This window comes from Myotis myotis, unplaced genomic scaffold (genome assembly GCF_014108235.1).
Source record: "Myotis myotis isolate mMyoMyo1 unplaced genomic scaffold, mMyoMyo1.p scaffold_m19_p_2, whole genome shotgun sequence".
Taxonomy (NCBI): domain Eukaryota; kingdom Metazoa; phylum Chordata; class Mammalia; order Chiroptera; family Vespertilionidae; genus Myotis; species Myotis myotis.
The window spans coordinates 3,698,298-3,720,127 of record NW_023416324.1 but is presented as its reverse complement, the minus strand read 5'-3'; the positions used below and the strand labels follow the sequence as shown (position 1 = coordinate 3,720,127).

The following is a 21,830-nucleotide window of genomic DNA, read 5'->3' as shown; positions in this document are numbered from 1 at the left end:
ACACACACGCACGCACGCACATACACGCACGCACAAACACACACACACACACACACACACACACACACACACACACACGCCTGCCCCTCTCCAGAGCTCGGCGGGAGCTGTGACTGTCTGAGTCAAGTGCAGAGGCTCCAGCTGTCTGAGAGCTTAGGTGCCAGCGCCCAGCTCCTCGAGTGGCACGGCTCCTATTCGCACCGCAGCCGACGACACACAGAGAAGGCTCACGTCACGACAGGGGGGCAGTCACGGGTGGAGGCTTCACTGCACTGTCCACGACGCAGGTTGGTTCTTACCCCGGCAACGCCACTCGAGCGCGGGTCTCGGGTCCCAGCTCCGGGAGACGTCACTGACCTCCGGCCCACCCCGCGGGCCCCTGCCTTCTGCCGGCCCCTGCCTGACTCAGTGCCCGCCTGTCACTGCCCCGCGACACCCGAAGCTCCATCGGGGCAGGGGCTGCGGCCCTGCTCACTGCGGCAGCCCTGGCGCCTGAGAGCGCGCCGCCCGCAACCAAGGGACACTGTACAGCGGAGAAAACGAACAGACGCGTCGTCACGGATCAACTGCAACAAGCATGTCGACAGAAACGTGAATGCTCCCCCCAAAAATTAATTCTGAACACAGGATGGAAAATGACCAGAAAAACAGAACTTAAGACAGAGGAAAACTGCTCCTGGGACTTAGAAAGGCTTTATGTATCAGAAACAATGGAAAAGAGTCAGTTACTAGAAGTCAGACCTGAGAGATGATCCTGCATGCAGGATAAAGGGACAAAACAGCCACCTCCATCCAACACCCAGCATGAAGGGTCACATGCCACAGCCGCTGTCAGGGGTCAGACAGCCATGGCAACAACAGGCAGGGGCCAGGGCACGGTCTACCGCAGTTTGGGGCACTGCAGGCGAGGTGGGAGGGGTTTGGGGAGGGACCCGGAGACACCAAAGCCCTGTTTTGAAGCCAGGCTGGGGGTACGTGGTATTCGCTACACCACAGTCCTGTAGATCTTACGCGTATTTTGTAAGCACTCTTTTTTATTGCGTCAATATCTAGTTCAAACAAACAACGAGGAGGGCTCCTCGTTCAGGCCAGCGTGGCCAGCACACTGCTTTCCGCGGCCACCGGGGTCCCGAGTGAGGTCCCAGCCACCTGCCTGCCCAGCTCCCAGCGCGGCTCCGGCCAGCTGGACGGCGAGCAGGACCAGGCCCGCCCTGAATTCAGCCCAACATGCCATGCCCCACGCGAGGACCAGTGCTGTGGGCCAGAGAGGAAGCCGCAGCCTGCCTGCAGAAGGCACCCGTGTCCCCGGTGCCGGAGTGACTCTTCTCACCCAGAGTTCAGCGTCCCTGGCCAGAGCGGAACCCTGGAACAGCAGGCCGCCCAGGCCTGTCCAGGCCGCATGCTCAGAGCGCCCCACTGAAGACAATGGCCGAGCCCGCCCCACAGCGTTCTGACTGTCAAAGTCCTTACAATGTTGTTGAGAAGACACCAGGAAAAGCTATGACAATAACAATGCATGGATATCAGCCCACTTACTCCTCACCATACCGATATATGAGGACGTCCTGCTGTGACCTCTGGGGCTCAGAGAAGTTAGGTAACTTGCCCCAGGTCACACAGCTGGTTAAGGTTGGAAGCCAGGCAGTTGGCCCCAGCACCTGCAGTTCCTGCCACCAAATACCTCCCTTCCAACTTCCTGCCACCCCATTGAAACGACCACAGGACATGGCACTCAGTGTGATGCTCGGTGGCCCAAGCACCAGGGACTTCAGAACAGAGCACAGTGGTCGAGGAGCAAGCTGAGCGGGGCTCCAGAGGATGGGATAGGTCAAAGGTCAGGGACCCCATGCCCGGGGGCCCAGTGCAGGTGTGAGGGGGTGGGGCAGTGCTTACATCCCTCAGGACAGTTAAATGCCTCAGCTGCCATCAGGGGGTGCCACACTGGAGTGTGGGCTCAGGGTGACCAAATCTAATTTTTTTGGAGAACATAAACATCTGGACCAATGAGTGTAATCTCATGATTTTTAAATGTGCACACGTAATTCAGATTGCTTAAAACGCTGTATGTCTCAAAGACATGTATGTTGGGCTGACTGTCCCTGGGCCACATCCCAGTTGGGGTGGACAGCATGCGCCAGAGGGCAGAGGCCCCAGCAACACAGCTCAGATGGCAACACCTGGCCTGGCAGAAGCAGCCGGTTTGTGGCTGCGAGTAGCAGGAATCCGGGACAGACGGAAAGGGCCTTGGGCACTAGACTGAGGAGTGTGAGGAGCTATTAAGTTCTTGACCTCAACTAGTTAAGGAGCTACCATGTGACCCAGCAATTCTACTGTCACGTACACACAAGAGAAAGGAAGGCGTATGTCCACACAAAAACTTGTACACGGATGCTCATAGCCACATTACTCACAACAGCCACAAAAAAGCAGCATCCTGCATGTCCAGCAGCTGATGAATGCATGAGGAACATGTGGTCCACCCACACAACGGAATATTAGGCAGCAACGAAAGAGGTCGCTCTGACAAACGCTACAACACGGGTGAACCTTGACCACATCATGCAAAGTGAAATAAGCCACACACAAAAGGCCACAAGTCGTATCATTCCATTGATGTGAAATGCTCAGAACAGGCAAATCCAGAGAGACAGAAAGACCAGAGGTTGGGGGGGGGGGGGGGGGGCTGGGAGAGGGGGGCATCAGAGGGGCAGCCACGGGGCACAAGGATGAGAATGTCTAAAGTGGGCCATGGGGATGGCTGCCCAACTCCGCGAACACACCCGAACCACAGAACTGCCCGCCTCGAACGGGTGAACCGTGTGACACGTGATTACCTCCCAGCAGAACTGTGTTTTACCGAGTGTTAGAGCAGGAAGTGGAGACAGGAAAGAGGCGCTGTGGGAAGATTGCGGCCAGGGCCTGCCAGGTAGCCTGCCAGAGGGGCAGCGGCATGACATCAGGCAGGGCGGGGCGCGTGGAGCCACAGCGACACGGACATTCCGTGGGTGAGTGAGCACTGGGCGGAGACGGGCAGTTCAGGGTCGGGACCTGGAGTGGGGTCTCCAGCCAGGCCGCCTGCCCGGCCATGTCTTAGCCCTGTGGCCCCGGGGAGTGGCTGTCTCACACGTAAGAGAGGAATCAGCGCGTGCCTCCCAGTGGGGCTGCTGCGAGGTTAATGAGTCCACACACACGCAGGCCTGGCGCACAAGAATCACCATGAACACTGGCTGGTGTTTGTGTCGTTACGGGGGCGGCATGAGAGGGCCCCCAGCCAGGCAACTCGGACAGCAGTCACCATGTGGAAATAAAAAGAGTTAGAAAAAGTAGTTCTATTTCATGAGAAAAATGGAAGGATGGTTTTAGCCCTAACTCCGCTGAGTCTGAAGAGGTGGTGTGGCGTCCAGTGAAAAAAAAATCTAAAAGGTGCCGGCCAGTGTGGCTCAGCGGTTGAGCATCAACCTATGAACCCAGGAGGTCATGGTTCGATTCCCGGTCAGGGCACATGCCCCGGTTGTGGGCTCAATCCCAGGTGTGGAGCGTGTAGGAGGCAACCAATCAATGATTCTCTCTCATCGTTGATGTTTCTCTCTCGCGCTCGCTCTCCCTTCCTCTACAAAAAAAAAAAAAAAAAATCCTAAAAGGTAGCTGGTGGTCTGAGATGGGCCTGGGGAGGCAATGACTGGGGGGATATGCTGGATTTTGTCAAATCAAAAATGCCATCGATGGTGAAAATCATTTTTTTATAACCTTGAAGAAAAGGGGTGCCAATTCAACTGTCACTTCGCCAGTGGGAAACCCAACTTCAGAGATGGGGAAAATGTGTCTTAGAATCGATAAATCGCAGCAGATTTAAGAGTATAAAGAGAATAAAGCTTTGCAAACAGAGGAATTTTTGATGGCGAGAACACAGCAGAGTCCTTAAAAGCCCTGTTATCTGCTTACTATTCATTAGTTTAGCAAATCCCTCAGTGGCCCTTTTCCTATTTTTATCCCCTCTTGATCCGTGGGGAGAAGCACTTCCTAGGCTTGCTGCCCGCTGCGTAAAAGAGAGCTTTCTTTCTTCCTAATTTCAAGCTTCAGGGGGTGCCGCGTGCAGCACAGCCCACAGATTGCAGGCTTTGATCCTTTCCTGGCTGGCTCTGTCTTTTCCGAGTTCAAGTGCAGTGACCTGAACCTGTGCCTCTCAGGGGGAGGCCTGCAGCTAAGCCAGGCACAGGGAAGGGAGGGGCGAGGCCTCCTGAAGATGCCCACCAAGCTGGGTTTTGCTAGTTGCCACCAGCTGTTGTGGACTGTTCTTTGGTGGCTGTTTTTTTCTGAAAATGATCTATATTGACCCCTAGCATCCTTGCCTGGGTTGAAAGGTGAGGGTCAAAGTCCATCAATGTGAACAGGCACAGGGAAGGGAGGGGCGAGGCCTCCTGAACACAGCACAGTGGCATGGACGATGGAAGGAAGGCCCATACACTGGCTTCCACCCTGCCCGAGTCCAGGGCTCGTCCATGCTCACAAGCTGGCGAGACCACCGCTTTGCCCCCCAGCTGCGCTGCCCCTCAAAACCTCAAGGGGTGGCATCCCAGGGAGGGCAGGAGAAGTCTGGGGAGATGTCACAACAAAGTAGGCTTCCTCCTTTGGCCTATCAATCCCACTTCAGAAGTACACTTAGAGGGAAATACATTTAATGCTCATAAGTGTTCCAGAATTAGATAGTGGTTGCACAACTCTGAATATATTAGGAACTAGTGAATTGTACATTTTAAAAGGGTAAATTTTTTAAAAAATCCATTTTTACTGATTTCAGAGAGGAAGGGAGAGGAAGAGATAGAAACATCCATGATGAGAGAGAATCACTCATCAGCTGCCTCCTGCACACCCCCAACTGGGGATGGAGCCCGTAACCCAGGCATGTGCCCTTGACCGGAACTGAACCTGGGACCCTTCAGTCCACAGTCCAATGCTCTATCCACTGAGCCAAACCCGCTAGGGCTAAGAGGGTAAATTTTATGGCATGTGAATTATATCTTAATTTTTTTTTGAAAGCTCACAAAGGACTATTTAAAATGGCAAAAACGGAAACAACCAAAATGCCTAATAATAGAACAATCCATACTCCGTGGCATAAACAGAACTGAACAGAAATATAGAGCTACTGAAAGGTATATATTAGCTCGGCTGTGCTCAGTGGCTGAGCATCGCCCTATGAACCAGGAGGTCACAGTTCAATTCCCATTCAGGGCACATGCCCAGGTGTCAGGCTCGGTCCCCAGTAGGGGGGAGTGCAGGAGGCAGCCAATCAGTGATTCTCTCTCATCATTGATGTTTCTCTCTCTCACTCCCACTCCCTCTCTGAAATCAATAAAAATATATTTTAAAAATAAAAATAAATAAGTCAGGTGGAGCCCAGGGCCTGAGGCCACGCCAACGTATATAAAGAGCAGCATTTCCAGTTGTAAAGTATTCCCACGTACATACATCTCCAGATTTAGCCCTCAAGACACCCTAAGAGAGACAGAGAGAGACGGAGACAGACAGACACTGGGTCACCGTCACTATGTAACAGAGACTGCTGGGACCGGAAACCGGTCCTGCTGCCTCCACTTGATGGGAGATCCCAATTTCCTGGTAAAAACAGGGCTTTAAAAGCACAAGAAACTAAAAGCCAGCTGAGATCTGCACCAATGCCTTCTGGGATCACTGAAAATAAAACGGGCTGGGCCCAGGAGCGAGCGGTCCACTGGTCAGGACGCCTGGCACTGCCCTGCGCTCACCTTGGCAGCTCTGCAGATGGAGGCGGGGGGAGGGGGAGGGACGACTGCACTGCTGAGTGCGCTCCGGCCCCTCTGGCACACGGGGCGGCCCCTGTGGCACACCAGGCGGAAGGCAGGCCAGCTGGTACCTGGGAGGACCCTGGCTGCCCGTCCCTCAGTGAGAGGCACTGAGTGGTCACTCCGCCCTCAGAAGTGAACATGCATCACGCTCCCCCCCAAGGTCAGGACAGGGACCCTCCCTAGCCAGGCCTCAGTCCATCAGCGGCCCAGCCCTCCTTCCACAGGGCCTTTGCCAGTGGCCAGGAGCCGGACCAGCAGGCGTCATCTCCACAGAAGCCAAGTGGCCCAGCCGAGGTCACTTCTTGCCTGGCCCACGGGGCTGTTTCAGGAACCCAGGTCCCAGGTTCCTATGACTCTCAGGGGCTCACTGGATGGGGACCCCTCAGGAGGGCGCCCAGATGAGAAGAGGGAGCTGCACTGGCAGCTGGGGGAGGACTGCTTCTTCCTTCCCTCCTCCCAAGTCTCTTTCTCTCTCTCTCTCCACCCCCTCCCTGCTGTCTATGCAGTGGCCTTGATGCTGCAGCAAACTCCTCTGGGCCAGAGGCTGAGAGAGAAAAGGAGGAAAACAATCACTCGCAGCCGTGGAGGGAGGGAGCTGGGGCAGCCAACCCCGCCCCTGTGGGTGCGAGTGAGTGGGGTGGGGACATCCTGATGACCTTGCAGCTCACAAGTCCCTCTCCCGGGGCCTGCAGCAGCTCAGGCCAGAACAGCCCGTGTCCCAGCCTGGCTCAAACCCCCTCCCCTGCCAGCACCCGGGGTGGTGGTCCAGGCTGCCACCAGGGACCCATCCCTGCCTCCCTGCACAGGACTCAGCGAGGGGTGCACACCTGCAGAAGGAGAAAAGCCAGGGGCCGAGTGCTGGGGGAGCGGGAGGGAGAAGGCCCCACTTTGCCCTGTGGCTTCATGGTCAGAGCAGAGCGCCGGGCTGAGGCTGCCTGCTGGCCACACGCAGTCCCCCTGCAGCGGGGGAAAGACTGCCCTGCCTGTTTCCTACCCAACCCCGGAGACGGCGAGCCGAGGCCCTGACATGCTGGACACAGGGCTTCCTGGCCATGGGGGAGGGGGGGGGGGGCTGCAGGTCAGTGCTTGGGGCACCAGAGCTGCACAGGCCACTTCCTGGATGTGAAGAATGCGTGTCCTAAGTCCCATGGGGTTGGGGGGGAGAGAGAGACAGAGAAAGACACAGAGAGAGACACAAGGAGAGAGAGACAGAGAGAGAGAGACAGAGAGAGAGAGACAGAGAGACAGAGAGACAGAGACAGAGAACTCACTTCCTCCAAAATGCTGCACTTTGTCTAGCCCCTGGCTCCATGGGGATCCTGCAAAGAAACCCACAAATGACAACGGGTCCCAGAACTAAGAGGCCATGGCGCCCACTGGGACCTCCAGATAATGCGGCTCTTCCCCAACCTGCAGGGGCGCAGAAGGAGCTGCAGTCGGGGGGGAAGAGGGGGGCGCCCTGCGTCCTAGCCCTGCGGTGAGCAGGCCAAGTCCAGGCAGAGCAGGTGCTGGCTCCCACAGCTGGTGCGGCAGGCTCCCCACCCTGCCCGCGCTCAGCCCGCCCGCCCGCCTGCCCTCGGAGCAGGGCCTGAGCACACCCTCTGCAGACAGAGCACGCGGAGGCCCAGCGCTCATGCTGCCGGGACATCAGACACACACAGGCCCCAGCGGGAGCCCCGGCCTGAGCCCTCGCCCAGGACAGCAGGGGCATCTGGCAGGGCTGGGGGGATCCTGAAGCCTCGGAAAGCTCACTGCGTGGGGACCTCTCTTCTGATGTGGGTCCAGGCTGGAGAAACCCAGCTCCTCTGAAGGACAGCAGTGCCCTTCGGGCCTGGCTCCCAAGGGCTGCCTGACGCCCCAGCCCACCTCCCTCCCTCCCCCGCCCCACAGCACCCTGCCTGCCTCATCCACTTGGCAGTCTGTCCCGATATCCTCTCCCCCCACGAATCTGTGAGGTATTGGGGGACAAAGGCTGCATCTCACTGCTCCCTGTGTCACCAGGGCTTCTAGCTCTACATACACATCCAAAGAGGAGGGACAGCAAGCTGGAGAGAGCAACCAGGGGAAGAGAAAGAAAAAGAGGAGAAGGCAAAGAACAAGAGGCAGAGCTCCTCGTCCCCCACCCGGGCCCGAGGGTCCGGTCCTGCTCCGCCCAGGCACACAGTGTGGGGCAGGGACGGGCCTTGGGCTCCTGTCCGGGCTGAGAAGCGGTCTCAGCGTGAGCTGGGAGCCGGTGCGGGAGCCAGGCCGCCTGCCCAGGACCCGGGCCCACCACTTCCAGAGTGATCTCGGGCACATCCCGAACCTCACCTGTCAGTGGAGGTAACCACAGTACCCACCTCATTTGGCTAATGAAGGGTTTAGGACACAACAAGCATGAGCTTTTATTATTTTAGGTAAGAACCAAGGCTTTGAACATATCCATGCTCAAAACACTTGATGAAATCCCAGAATGCCAGAGCTCAAAGGGGCCTTAGCCATGGTCACCTCCGCAACCTGCTCATCTCCCAGGTGAGGGGAGCGTGTGCTGAGGTCACCAGGTGAGGCAGGTCTCCTCTCCCAGCTCAACCTGCTCACTCACGGGGATTCACCCAGCGCCTCCCAGGAGTGTGCCAGGTGCCAGCGCAGGGATGGCCGGGGCCCTGTGGTCTGCAGGGACAGGGATATGACGAGGAAAAGATGGGAGGGCAGTCCCGCCCGTGGCTCAGTTGACTGGAACGTTGTCCCATACACCAAAGGGCTGAGGGTTTGATCCCTGGTTGGGGCGCATGAGGGAGGCAACTGATCGATGTTTCTCTCTCACATCGATGTTCCTCTCTCTCTCACATCAATGTGTCTCCCTCCCTCCCTCCCTCCCTCCCTCCCTCCCTCCCTCCCTTCCTCTAGGAGGGCAGTGAAGGGAGGGGCGGTGGAGGGAGGGGCGGTGGAGGGAGGGCGGTGAGGAGGCGGTGGCGCTGTGCCACAGGAGTGGATCTGGTTAAGATGCTCAGCAGAGGCTTCCTAAGAAGGTGACACCTGAGCTGAGGACCAGGCACGGGAGGGGCCAGAAGGCGAGGAGATGATGAGAAGCCTTCCAGGCAGAGGTCGCCACTTGGACGAGGACAAAAGTCTGAGGAAGCCTCATGCGACCTGATGGTCCCCCGCACCCCCAGAGAACTCAGGATACCTTCCAGCATCAGAGCCACATTTACGTGAGGAGACCCCACGCTCTGAGGGCAGCGCTGACCCCTCAGGTCTGCCCGCAGGGCCCTGGGGGCTAGCGGTTCACACACCAGCACCAACACCCCTCTGCGAGGCACTGGGGAGGCATGGGGCCAGCCAGCGCCGCAGCAGACACAGGGCAGGACCAGGAGGCGTGAGCGGGACCATTCACGCACCTTCTGCATCCACCGTCTCCTTCATGACGATCTCCACCCGCTCCACGTGGTGCCGGTTCCACAGGCCGTCCAGGGCCTTGCGGTTCTGGTCTCGGAAAGGCAGGATCTGAGCCACGGCCTGGCGGGGAAGCGGACGGGTGTGCTGTGGGTCCCGGGGCGAAGGAGGAGCCTGACTCCCAGGAGGGGCCCCACCCTCTCTCCGACTCCGAGAGACGCTCAGAGCGATGGCCCCTGGGCATCAGGCTTCCCGGCCCAGGAAGGACTCCAGACCTTTAGGTGCCCTCCACGGGGCCACCAGCTCTTTATTTTGCCAGGAAAGGAAATAGGTAAGATTATCTTCTGCCTATTAGCATCAACATTAAATAACAGAAAGCTACTGTAACACCAAAAATGGAATAAGGAAAGCTTCAAGTTGACATTCAGTGCTATTTTTTTCATTTTCTCATAAACAAGTGAAATCTCCCCGGGACAGGCCCTGGTCTGAGGACCACTCTGGGAATATTGCAACTCAAATGGGGCCTGAGGGTTGGCGTTGCCGGGGGGAAGTGTCCTAACGGGGCTCCGAGGGCACAGTCAGCTGAGGTGCGTCCCCGGGCCAGCCCCACGCTCTGCCACAGGGCCCAACTGAGAGCATGGCCTTGGGGTCCTATTCAGTTTTAAGATCTTGCTGCCAGCCTTCTGGCTCAAAACACAACCCAGCAAGAAAAAATACTGAAAACCAGGCCAATGGGTGTGGAATAAGGTGATCAATTCTAATTCCCAAAGCATACCCAGCCAGAAGCCGGGCTCACCCCAGTGTCTCGGGGCCACCTCCGGAGGGGACACAGGGCACCGCTGAGCGATCAGAGCCCGGCCCCTGCTGGGAAACAGGACAGGACAGGACACGTGGACAAGGGCCACACAGACCTGCTCACCATCTGCCCTGCAGCCCCTCACCTCCTGCCCCCTTCAAAATGGCCATGGAGCGCAGGTTTCACACGCCTTCAGGCCCAATCCCACAGTCGGGGGTGTGGCCCTGTCCACGGGTCGACCTGTGCCCAGCTCGCTCCGGCCCGGCAGGCTCACCTGCTTGCCCAGGTAGTGGTCCACCCGGTACATCTCCTCCTCGTGGAAAAAGCTCCCGAGGTCCGTGGCCAGCTGCTGCGCTGACAGGTGGTTGTGGCCGAAGGGCTTCTCCAGGACGACGCGCAGCCAGGCGCCAGGGCCCGGGCGGCAGCTGCTGTTGATGCTGCGGGCGATGTCCGTGTAGGCGAAGGGCGGCACGGAGAAGTAGAAAATGCGGCCCGCCTCCCAGAGGCCCTCGCGCTGCACCAGCGCCTCGATGTCCTTGCTCAGAGCCGCGTAGTCCTCCGTGGTCTTCAGCTGGCGGTACTGGCTCAGCCGCTGGAACTGGTCCTTGAGTTCAGCACAGCGAGCGGGTGCCACATCCTTGGGGCAGGAAAGGGACTCCAGGACCTTGGCCACGACCTCCTGGCCCTGCTCGGTGGCCGTCAGAGCAGTCCCGTGGAAGCTGAAATTGTGGCCCTTCCCCGCCTCCTCCAGGTACAGCTGGAACAGTCCCTGCCACAGGTACTTCTTCGCCAGGTCCCCAGTGGCTCCCAGCAGGACTATGGAGACGTGTCCCCGCAGCTCCTGGGCCCGCAGGCAGCCCAGAAGGGCCACGAACACGGCCACCGCCAGCATCCTCCACAAGCCCGGGCGCCTGGGAGAGACACACAAGGAACAAGGAAGGATCAGACACGCTCAGGTGGCGTAATGGGGGGCGAACACGATTCCAGGCTATCGAACATTTCCTGCCTGGCAAGAAACAGCCACGTATTTCTCAGGAAACTGCTAGTCCCCGCGCTTCCCCCCTCCTCGCAGCTTGTGTTAGTGCCAGGAAGCCGGCGGGTAGGCAGCGTGCTCTGTAAACAGGACTCTGCCCGGGAAGGTGGCAGGCCACTGGCGGAGGCGGAAGGTTTTGCTACAGGAGCATGGGAAGGTGGCAGAAGCCGTGAGGGAGGCCCCAGGGCTGCCATGGGATTGGAGCTGTCCACCTCATGACCATGGCCCGTCTCTGCCCGGCGCACAGGCTGCCTGGACAGCTCAGGGATGGTGGCGGGTCCTTAGCTGGTGGCTGGAGCTGTGAGAGATGCTCACGCCTCTCCCATCTCCCCTGGCTTCTCCCACGTGCACTGGCTCCAAGCACACAGTGAATACAGGTCATTGCTACCCACGGCGGTAAAAAGCACACACCGGAACCAGAGGACGGAGTTTGAACCCCAGCTCAAGCCCTCGCCGTGGACAATTATACCACCTCTCTGCTCCTCGGTTTCCTCACCTGAAATGGGAGGAGCAGAGGTACCTACATCGCATGGTTGTTACAAGATTACAGCGAGTTAATATCTAGATTGTGCTTGGGACAGTGCTGTATAATCATCGTGGAATACTAATTAATAAGAGCAGCAAACGCTGAATGCTAACACGTTCCAAGCATGAACCTGATGCGCGTGAGCATTAGATCTCACGGAATGCAGACAGGAACCTGAGAAGACCCAGTGGGGAGTCCCACCTCGTCGCCCTCCTGCAGGTAGAGGAGCCGAGGCCCGGGCAGCTGAAGGTCCCCAGGTGAGAGGTGGGGGAGCTGGACAGGCACCAGCCCCCTGGCTCCTGAGCTGACTGCACAGCAACGGCACGCTGCGGCCTCCCCCAGGCACGCCTACCACCTGGCTGGTATCAGCCTAGTTTGGAGCAGCTGACATGTATGAAAGGAGAGAGGCCTCAGACCTGCCACAAACGCACCAGAGGATTCGACTTCCCTGGCCTCTGTTAGAGCTGAGGTTGTAAAGCTCATTGGGCTCGATTTTACTCCGAGGCTCCCCCATCCCCCCATTCCCGCCCAGGCCGCGCTCTGAGGGACAGGCCCCCCATCCTCCCATTCCCGCCCAGGACGCGCTCTGAGGGACAGGCAGAAGTGAGGAAGGAAGGAAAGAATCCGGCCAGCAGCTGGGTCTCAGAAACAAGTGAGGGAATGGGCCCAGCCTGGCTGTGCTAATGAGGAAGGAACTAGGCCCGGCCGGTGTGGCTCAGTGATTGAGCGTCGATCTATGAACCAGGAGGTCACAGTTCGATTCCCAGTCGGGGCACATGCCCAGGTTGTGGGCTCGATCACTGGTGGGTGCCCTGTGGGAGGTAGCTGATGAATGATTCTCTCTCATCACTGACGTTTCTCTCCCCCCTTCGCCCTTCCTCTCTGAAATCAATGCCATATACTAGTATATATATTTTTTATTTTACTTATTCATTTTATTTTTTAAGTAGGAACTAGAATGACTAATTAGCACCTATTATATGGCAGGCAGATGAACGAAATCCTCCACCACGAGTCTGTAATCTGGTCTACAGATAGCGAAACTGAGGTTTAAAGAAATCACAGGAAGTGACAGAAGCCCCGCAGCCCGGCTGGCCGACCTCCGCAGGCCTGCCTCGTCCCTGGATCGAGGCCCCAGATCTGCCTCCTGACTCGGGCATCTGACCCCTCCTCCACTTTCCCTACCTCGTCCTCATCTCTCTCTCGGGACCCATCCCCAACGGCACCCGTTAGCAGCCAAACCAAGAGGAGGGTCCAACCAGTGTGGGCACCAGCATGCCCAGGACACCGGCATTTCCCTATGGCAGCTTTAGCTAGGATCAAGGGCTCCACTCTCCTCTACCTGCACTCACCCCCAACGCAGAGGAGCCACAGTCCCCTTCTACTTCCTTCTCCTGCTCTCCAATTCCTGGCCCTGGCCCTGCAAGCACTTCCTTTGTCAGTGGCAATCCCCCGTGGGGAGGGAGGAAGAGCTGCAAGGTCAGAGCAGGAGAAAGGTGAAGCCTGAAGCTGCCAGCTGGCAGGCTTCGACTCAGGGCTCCTGATCCGAGGGGCAGCCAGGGTTCTGGACGTGCCGGTACAAGCCGGGAAGGAGCTTCAGAACCTCCAGGGCTGGGGGGGCAGGTGAGGGGGCCCACGGGCCGGGGCCGGCCCCAGAGGACTGCAGAAAGCGGCGATGGGTGGCCCGGGCCTGCCCGCCTCCCAGGCCCCTCTGTAACGCGGTTCTGACTCACAGCTTTTGCTGCAGCCTCCCCTGACCAGCCCAGTTCTCAGGTTTGCCCCCTTACCTCTTGTGTATGTCCCCAGAACTCCTTGAAACAAGCACAGATCAGAACTACCAGTGATTACAGCAAATCGCTTACTCTGTGGTTGCTAAACACCCGGGAACCGCTCCTCCCCGAACCAGTGTGGGTGGTGTGTGTGTGTGTGTGTGTGTTTGGATTGGTTTCTTGCCATGTTTGCTTAACCTTAACAGTGTTTCTCAAACTTTAATGTGCATTTGAGTCTCTTGAGGATCTTTTTAAAATGCAGGTTCTGAAGCAGAGGATCCAGGGAGGGGCCTGAGATGCTGGTCCAAGGAGCACACTCAGAATAGCGCGAATGGAATACGAAGCACTGAGTCTAGACCAGTGATGGCGAACCTTTTGAGCTCGGTGTGTCAGCATTTTGAAAAACCCTAACTTAACTCTGGTGCCGTGTCACATATAGAAATTTTTTTATATTTGCAACCATAGTAAAACAAAGACTTATATTTTTGATATTTATTTTATATATTTAAATGCCATTTAACAAAGAAAAATCAACCCAAAAAATGAGTTCGCATGTCACCTGTGCCCTGCGTGTCATAAGTTCGCCATCACTGGTCTAGACTCTAGAGCAGTGGTTCTCAACCTTGTGGCCCTTTCAATACAGTTCCTCATGTTGTGACCCAACCATAAAATTATTTTCGTTGCTACTTCATCACTGTCATGTTGCTACTGTTATGAATCGTCATGTAAATATCTGATATGCAGGAGGGTCTTAGGCGACCCAAAGGGTCACGACTCACAGGTTGAGAACCGCTGCTCTAGCGCGACGGCTCGAATCAGAGGCACCTCAGATCAACACACACTCACCTGCCTCCTGCTCCCTTCACCATGGCAGTGGGGTGAGCCGCTGCAGCATGCACGGCAGGCTTGGATTTGCCGTCCCCGGCAGAAGCTGGCTGCTGGCCGCCGAGAGCCTAATGCTAACGCCGGAGGTGCCCGAGCAGGCAGGGTGTGCAGAGGGTTAAGTGCGCCGTCTCAACCTTCCCCCAGACGCCTGGGGAGGAGGCTGAGCAGAGGCTCGTTTACAGCGGAGAAAACTGTAGGTGAGGCAGCTGTTGGGCTAGCCCAGTGGTCGGCAAACTGCGGCTCGCGAGCCACATGCGGCTCTTTGGCCCCTTGAGTGTGGCTGTTCCACAAAATACCACGTGCGGGCGCGCACGTACAGCGTGATTGAAACTCCGTGGCCCATGCGCAGAAGTCGGTTTCGGACTGGGCGCGTCTATTTGGAAGGAGTGGCGTTAGAAGAAGTGGGGGATGTCGGTCAGTCGGGCGACGAGAGACGCAGCGCAGGCGGGCCGCGGGATATGCAGCACCGGGGAGGTACATTGTTTTGAGGTACGTTCGCTGAGGTCGACCCCTTCCAACTCTCCCATCCACACTCGTCTATCTGAAACAAGTATACAAGACGAGGGTGTAGGGAGAGTTGGAAGGGGCCGACCTCAGCAAACGTACCTCAATCAGATTGAGGACGTTTTTAGCAAAGGCCAGCTTAGGAGTCCCCTAATTAAGTTAATAACAATGCACCTACCTATATAGTTTAAGTTTAAAAAATTTGGCTCTCAAAAGAAATTTCAGTCGTTGTACTGTTGATATTTGGCTCTGTTGACTAACGAGTTTGCCGACCACTGGGCTATACAGCCTGAGCCATGCTCCTGTGTAGACGGAGCGAACATTTCAATCGGAGGACCTGGCTCGGCCGCACACCCTGGCTTGGCAGACAGTAAGTCACCTCATCAGTTAGGGTCCCCCGGAGGCCCCAACATGTGCCTGTGGCCTGAGCCCCCTCCGCTCAAGGCTCTCCTTCGGGAGGTTTCGCAGAAGCTCGCCCTCCTGCCTCCTCGCCTGCTCTGAGAGGAACGGGCTGTGGAAGAAATCCCCTAAAGTTACATCCCTGAAGCTCACCCGAAAGATGGAGGTGGCATTCTGACCGCTGACCCTGCTACGAGTCTCTTCTCTTTATCATCCACGAACAAGAAAACCCTCAGTGAAAAGTTGGAGAAGCCGCAGGGCAGGCCGGACGGAGCAGGGGACTGAGCTGGAACAGGTGGTGATTCTCGCCCGGGTCCCGCTGCTAAACGACCACACCACCTCGAACGAGACTCCTACCCGGGCTGGGCCGCAGCGTCCCGTCCAGGAAATGAGGTCTGAGCTACAGGACTCACCACACTCTCCTGTCCCCAAGTTCTAGCTCTCCAAGGGAAGGCGGTAACCATCTATTAGCAGAGAGACACAGCCCGAGGCCGAAGCAGCAGGTGGAAATGCAGGACTAAAATATGAAGCAATAAGAAGATAATAATAATAAAATATGAAGCAATGAGTGTCATTCAGAAGTTAAGACAAAACTCTTTGAAGCTGTAAGTTACATGCGCAGAACAATTATTATTCAAGACACTCGCCAGAAACACGCTGCACAGCACAGGGCAGGCCCGGGGCCTCCTGGGGGAGGGGCAGCAGGTGGTCTTCTGGCGTCGGGGCTTTGGGGCTGACCGGGCACATGCACAGGGTCCAGGCACCCCAGCTCCAGACTGAGGGGTCTACAGGCATCCTGGGGACTCACCTTTTACAGCACAGCTCTGCTAACATCACAAAGTGTGACCATTGGCCGGCCAAAGGGTTTGGATCAGAATCGGGGTTCCAGTCTTTGCTTCTCCCAAGCAAAAGAGGCAGCTGTGGGGCCCGCACAGCCGTGCCTGCCGAGGCCCGCGCAGGCCGGCGCGTGCTGTGCTCGGCGGTTCCAGTAAAGCCCAGGAAGAAGCAGCTCTGGGCCCAGCAGCCGCGTGCGGGAGAGGAGCAGGGGGTAAAGGTCAGAGGCTGCTGCTGCCCTGCCCCTTCCCAGCACGGCATGGCATCCACACCTTTGCTGGTACCCACACCTTGGGCGCCCGCTTTCCGTGTGCCAGGCAGGAAGGAGGAAGGTTTTCTCAAACCACGACTTTGGAACTTTTAAAAGGATGTGTAGAAGGAAAACAAGTGAAACTAAAGATCCTTTTCAACTAGAGTACAAGGGGCCGTGCCCAGTCCCTTCTGTAAGTGCCAACTCGAGTTTTTCCTGCACTCTTCCTACTTGGGGGGCCGTCTGTGCCACCTCCCCCAACCCTCGCACATGCATGTTAAACTCTGGGCCATTTTTCCTAATCTCAGAGAGTCTATTCCCATCATCTCTTTAGGAACCAAGCTTGGGTCCCCATGACCCAAATGCTGTGCTGGAGCCCCCTTACACCTCCCCACAAGATTCAAGTGCTAAACCTCTGGGAATTTTTCCAGCCAGTTGTTCAACACAGCCATTGTTAATAACTGGATGATGCAAATTTAGAACTAAACCAAGTATATTAAAAACACAGTTAAGACTACATTTTACTATTATCTATGCTCTTGACATTAGCTACCTCTGTTGTATCTGTAAGGGAAGATATTCCATAACAAGTGCTTGAAGCTGGCCAGCTAGGAGCGTTTACACAGCAGATACTGGCCAACACTACATACCAGGCTCCCCACCAGCCTGCACCCCTGCGGGGGAGGTTGTTACACATTTACCAGCATGCCTGGCCTGCTCTGCCAAGTCTGCATTCCCAGTCTGGACTTTCTCCCCTAAACGGCACACTCAGACAACCAACTGCTACTCTGACACCATTGGCTGGTTGTCTACAAGACTTTCCACGCTTAAAATCAAACTGACTGACTCCCAACCTGCTCCAAATGCAGACTTCCCCATTCTCAGTAAAAGACAACTCTATCCTTCCCTGGGTGCAGGTCGGAAAACTTCGGGTCATCAATGCGTCAGCAACTCCGACAGTTTTGTAAAAACACCCACCTCTCTTCACCGTCCACCTGCACTCTGGTCCTGGCTGCCCCATCACCTGTCTGGGCTGCTGCAGAAACCCGCTAATTGGCCTCCCGTTTCTCTCTTCCCCTGAACACAGCAGTCAGAAGTGATCTTTTACAGGCGGCTCAGATCATGTTGTTCTTCTGTTCAAGGGCCTGTAGGGTCTACGCATTCTGGCCTCCCAGCTATTAGCTCTTTGATCTCTTCCCCGGCTTCCCTGCCCCTCTCTAGGCTCCAGCCACCCATTCTCCTGCCCCAGGGCCTTTGTCCTTGCTGTTCCCTCTGCCTGACCTACTTCTTCCTGCAGACGTCCACTTGGTTCACCCCTCATCAACTTCAATTCTCTGCTGAAATGTCACCTTCTCACTGAGGCTTTCTCGGCCGACTATGTAAAACCAGAAACAACCCGCCCCCAAGTTGACCCCTGTTTCTTTTCTCCCCACGGTACATGTCACTTTTTAATGTGTCATAAGTGTGTTTATTTTGTTACTAGAGGCCCGGTGCATGAAATTCGTGCACTGGGGGGGGGGGGGTCCTCTCAGCCTGGCCTGTGCCCTCTCGCAGTCCAGGAGCCCTCGGGGGATGTCCTAGGGAGGAGCGGGCCTAAGCCGGCAGTTGGACATCCTTACTGCTGCCGCTGAAGCCTGGCTCAGGGCTTCTGGCTGAGTGGCGTTCCCCCTGTGGGAGTGCACTGACCACCAGGGGCAGCTCCTGCATTGAGCATCTGCCCCCTGGTGGTCAGTGAGCGTCACAGCGACCGGTCGTTCCACCATTTGGTCATTTTGCATAGTAGCCTTTCATTATATAGGAGGATTGTCTGTCACCGCTCCCCTCAAGAACATACGTGCCAATGGGGACAGAGGTTTTCGTGGTGGTTCAATGCATGTCTCCAGTATCCAAAACAGGGCCTGGCACACAGAGGGTGAGCCATAAACATCTGCTGAATGAACAAATAAATTCCACTGGCAGGAGACCACCGTCCCCTGTGTCTGAGCTCTCTGCGTGTGAGTGCCGGCACACAGGAACAAGACTCTAGCGGTGATGTCAAGCTCCATGGCACACACACATTAGCAGCAACTTACTACTTGTACCAATACTATAAATAATAAAAGAGACCTTTATAGAGTATTTAATCATGTGTCAGATGCTAGGCTAAGAGCTCGACATGCATCACGCCACAACCTAAGAAGAAATGCTATGACTGTCCCCATTTCTAGAATGAGCAGAGAGGAAGCTAAGGTGGGGAGAGGAGAAGTAACTTACTGAAGGTCAGGCAGCTTAGAGGTGATAGGATTTGAATCAGGCAGACTGGCTCCAGCCCTACCTCCCCCCACAACCTGTAAAAATGCGTGACTCCAACCCCAAACTGCGACACGTATACACTGTATTAGTGTGGACACGGATCCTGCTCCTCTAACAGCCGGGACACCAGTGGTTTGAATGACAGGCCATTTCTCTAGCATCCGCTGCCCATACAGGGAGGCAGCTCTACACCCTGAGGTCAAGTGGCCCTGAAGACTAGCCGCTGTAATCAGCCTCGGCCCACTCTGCCTGCCTGACAGTGATTCACTCTCCTCCTTCCTCCTGACGTCAGGAGAACACTGTGTTTAAGCCTGAGTGGCTCTGTTAAAACCAGGAAGGTCCTAACAGTTTCTGAAGCGTGAGAACTCTGGGTTCCAACCCTGGCTCGGCCACACAACAGCTGTGTGACCTGACACATCACTTAACCTTTCTGTACTTCACCGCGGAGAGGGAAAACAGGTCGATAAGAACAAAACGAGACGATCGGTATAAAGAACTTGGCACGATGCTTGGCATACAGTAAGCACCCAAGAAATGTCAGCCCCACCATTACGCAACCAACAGCACCGTGAGTAAAGGGGCTTATTATGAAACCAACGGCGTCACGAGTAAAGGGACTTTTTCTTGCTAGCTTCCTGGAACGGCTACAAGACCAATTAACCACCTCACGGCTGAAAATGCCAAGAAACGGCTAGCTAGCTCATCGACAGCTTCCCGACCTTCCTACCACACAGATGAAAAAAATCAACGGGAAATGATGCTGAGATGGTTAAAAGTCCCCACCCAGCCCGAGAAGGGGTTAAAATTGGGCCCAAAGAACACAGGAGAGTAAGCCTCTAACTCCATAGCCCTAAGCTTTCACTTCACTGCTGAGGGCCTTTCTCCAGCTGCAAACTGGGGATCATCACCTCGCTTTAACCCCTGGCCCAAACCCCCACAAATACGATGGGAGGCAACAGTGGTGAGAACTCTCCCAAATACCCTCCCGGCTCCCAACTGGGGGCAGCAAGAGGCAAAACCAGACTCCCTGCTCCGCCCGGGTGAGGGTCGGACACACTCCAGGTGCAGCTTGCCAACCAGGGATGACATCTGTCTGGTTCAAATTCCATCGACAGTGAGAAGTGGCCGGCCACAGGTGGCCAGAGTGCCTCGCGGCTTCCCTTTCCTTGCCCACAGATGTAACTGTTTCCCCTTTAAATGGCCTAAAACCATCTGACAGTAATTTAGCAGCCCTGGCTGGGTAGTCAGCTGGTTAGAGCATAATTCTGAAACACCAAGATACACCGAGGTTGTGGGTTTGGTCCCGTCGGGGCACATGTGAGAATCAACCAATGAATGCATAAATAAGTGGAACAACATATCGACGTTCCTCTCTCTATTTCTCTCTCACACATCATTGTTTAAAAACAATGTTTTTTAAAGAGTAACTTAGTCAACTCCAGCCTTTGGATACAAATGACTTGAGTGTTTGCCTGGAGCGATTACTGATGGGCGGTCATGTACCTCAGAGAAAAGTTATGCAAAAAGCCCCCAGGAAAATGAGTTCTGTTCATGCCAAACACGGGGCATTTTTACCTTAGGTGCTCCTAAAACTCACAGACGGAGCCTCATACGCTCAAATATTCAATCAACCAGCCACTGCTGCAGAGAGAGCAGAGCATGGCTTCAAATGTGCCCACGCTACACCAGCGTTCCCTCATCGGCTACCTTCCCTCCTGGGGGGCAGGGAACCGAGGCTTATGATTTCTCCATAAGTTCTCAATTCTGGCAAAACTTTCAAATTTGAGCGAGCTGATTTTCAGAGCTCTGGGTAGGTTTACTTCTGGAAAACTATTCATTGTCCATGTTCTGGAAACGCTGCTTGTAACCCGAATGCTAATGCCAAAGATAAAGCAGATCCCAGGAAAAAAGCACTGAGTTCCTCCTCTCATCGAACTGCATCCCAGGGAGGCTGGGAAGGGACCGATGGTCCCCGAGACTAGCCTCGCGGGGGCCAGGCTGCCGGGCTGCAGCGCCCCCATCAGACAGAGCCTATGCCCAGGGTCAGGGCGCGAACAAGGACTTTCTTTTGCTGAGCGGGTGGGAGAGGAATTCCGGAAGCTCTGGCCCCGCCTGCTCCGCAGCGGCTGCAGGCAGGCGGGGGTGGCGAAGGTGACTTCCCAGCAAAATGCCCGAGGGTTTTACAGCCGCGCGTGGCCGGCGGCCGACCCACCGACCTCGGGTTCGGCCCCGCGCGCGCGCGCAGCCGCCGTCGGGCCAGAAGGCGCGCCTGCGGCCCAAGGGGCCGAGAGAAAGCGGGGGAGGAGCTTACTTCGTCTCGACCAGCCGAGCCGGCCGCTGCTCCGGGGACGTCGCGACGCGCGGGGCGCCGTAGACCCGGCTCAAGCTGGGGCCCCGCGCATCCCTTTCCGGGGCCCGGGCTGCCCGGCAGGTGTGCGTCACGGCCCCGCGCCTGCTGCGCGCTCGGGTTCCGCCAGCGGAGCCGGGGCGGCGAGCAGGGAGGGCGCGAGGCCAGGTTCAGCCCGGCCGCCCTTGCCCTGCCCGGGAGCGCGGAGACCCAGGCGTCCTCGGCGCGCGCGCCAGGGGTCCCCGCGTCAGGGCCGCGCGCGCCAGGGGTCCCCGGGTCAGGGGCGCGCGCACGCGCAGTGGGACCGAGCAAGTGGCGCGCGTGGGAGGCGGAGGCGCAGGCGAGGCCACGCCCCCTGGCTCGGGGTCAGGGGGCGGGGCCTCCGGGACGATTTCCTGGTTCGCGTGGAGGCGCCGCACTTCGGAGCGCACGGCGCGCGGGCAGGTGGCCCGTCCTCCCTCCGGTTCGCAGCGCCGGGCCCCGCGGGGCGACGGAGGGGCTGCCTCTGAGACGCACGGGGGCCGCGGGAGAGGTTGTGTCCTGGCGGAAGCCTGGGAGCCTGCTGGCTGGCTCTTCCCCACAGTCTGACACGCGCTGTGGGAACGGGGTTCCTGACCCAGCCCCTCCCCCCCCCCCCCCCCCAGGCCTCGCTTTTCTCGATCCGGGTGGATTGAATGGGTGGCTGGGTTCCTCCCATGTTCAGTATCCAGAGGTAATGATGTCGGGGTCGGAGAGAGCCCGCTGTTGCCAGGCCTCCACCAGGCAGCTTTATTCTCTGCTTCTCCCCGCGTGACCTTGAAGACGGTAACCTGGGCCTCCGTTTCTTCACCTGCGCCCGCCACGGGGGCCAATGAGCGCACCGCCCCAGGGTTCCCCGGCCTGTGACCCGTGCTCAGTAAATGGTAGCCTGCCCCTGGGCGGCTCTATTAGGGAGACAGTGAGTGGGAAGAATGCCCTGCCCTCTGTGGGGTGACCTGAGGGGTATGGTGCATCCAGGG

At 56.9% G+C, this 21,830-nt stretch overlaps 1 protein-coding gene across 4 annotated transcripts in view; it reads right to left on the bottom strand.

Moving 5' to 3' along the window:
* The window catches only part of H6PD (hexose-6-phosphate dehydrogenase/glucose 1-dehydrogenase), a 29,667-nt gene extending 8,524 nt beyond the window's left edge, over window positions 1-21,143 (bottom strand). The window contains exons 1-3 of one of the 4 annotated variants that reach the window (XM_036349639.1): window positions 20,797-21,143; window positions 10,268-10,904; window positions 9,203-9,320 (exon numbers count right to left, since the gene is read on the bottom strand). In XM_036349639.1, coding sequence (XP_036205532.1) covers window positions 9,203-9,320; window positions 10,268-10,885 — 736 coding nt within the window. In that variant the 5' untranslated portion in view covers window positions 10,886-10,904; window positions 20,797-21,143. Of the gene's footprint in view, window positions 1-9,202; window positions 9,321-10,267; window positions 10,905-12,904; window positions 13,020-13,339; window positions 13,470-15,917; window positions 16,113-20,796 lie in introns of those variants that run through there. The other 3 variants (XM_036349638.1, XM_036349641.1, XM_036349642.1) reach the window with 3 other exon arrangements.
* Window positions 21,144-21,830: the final 687 nt, after the last annotated feature.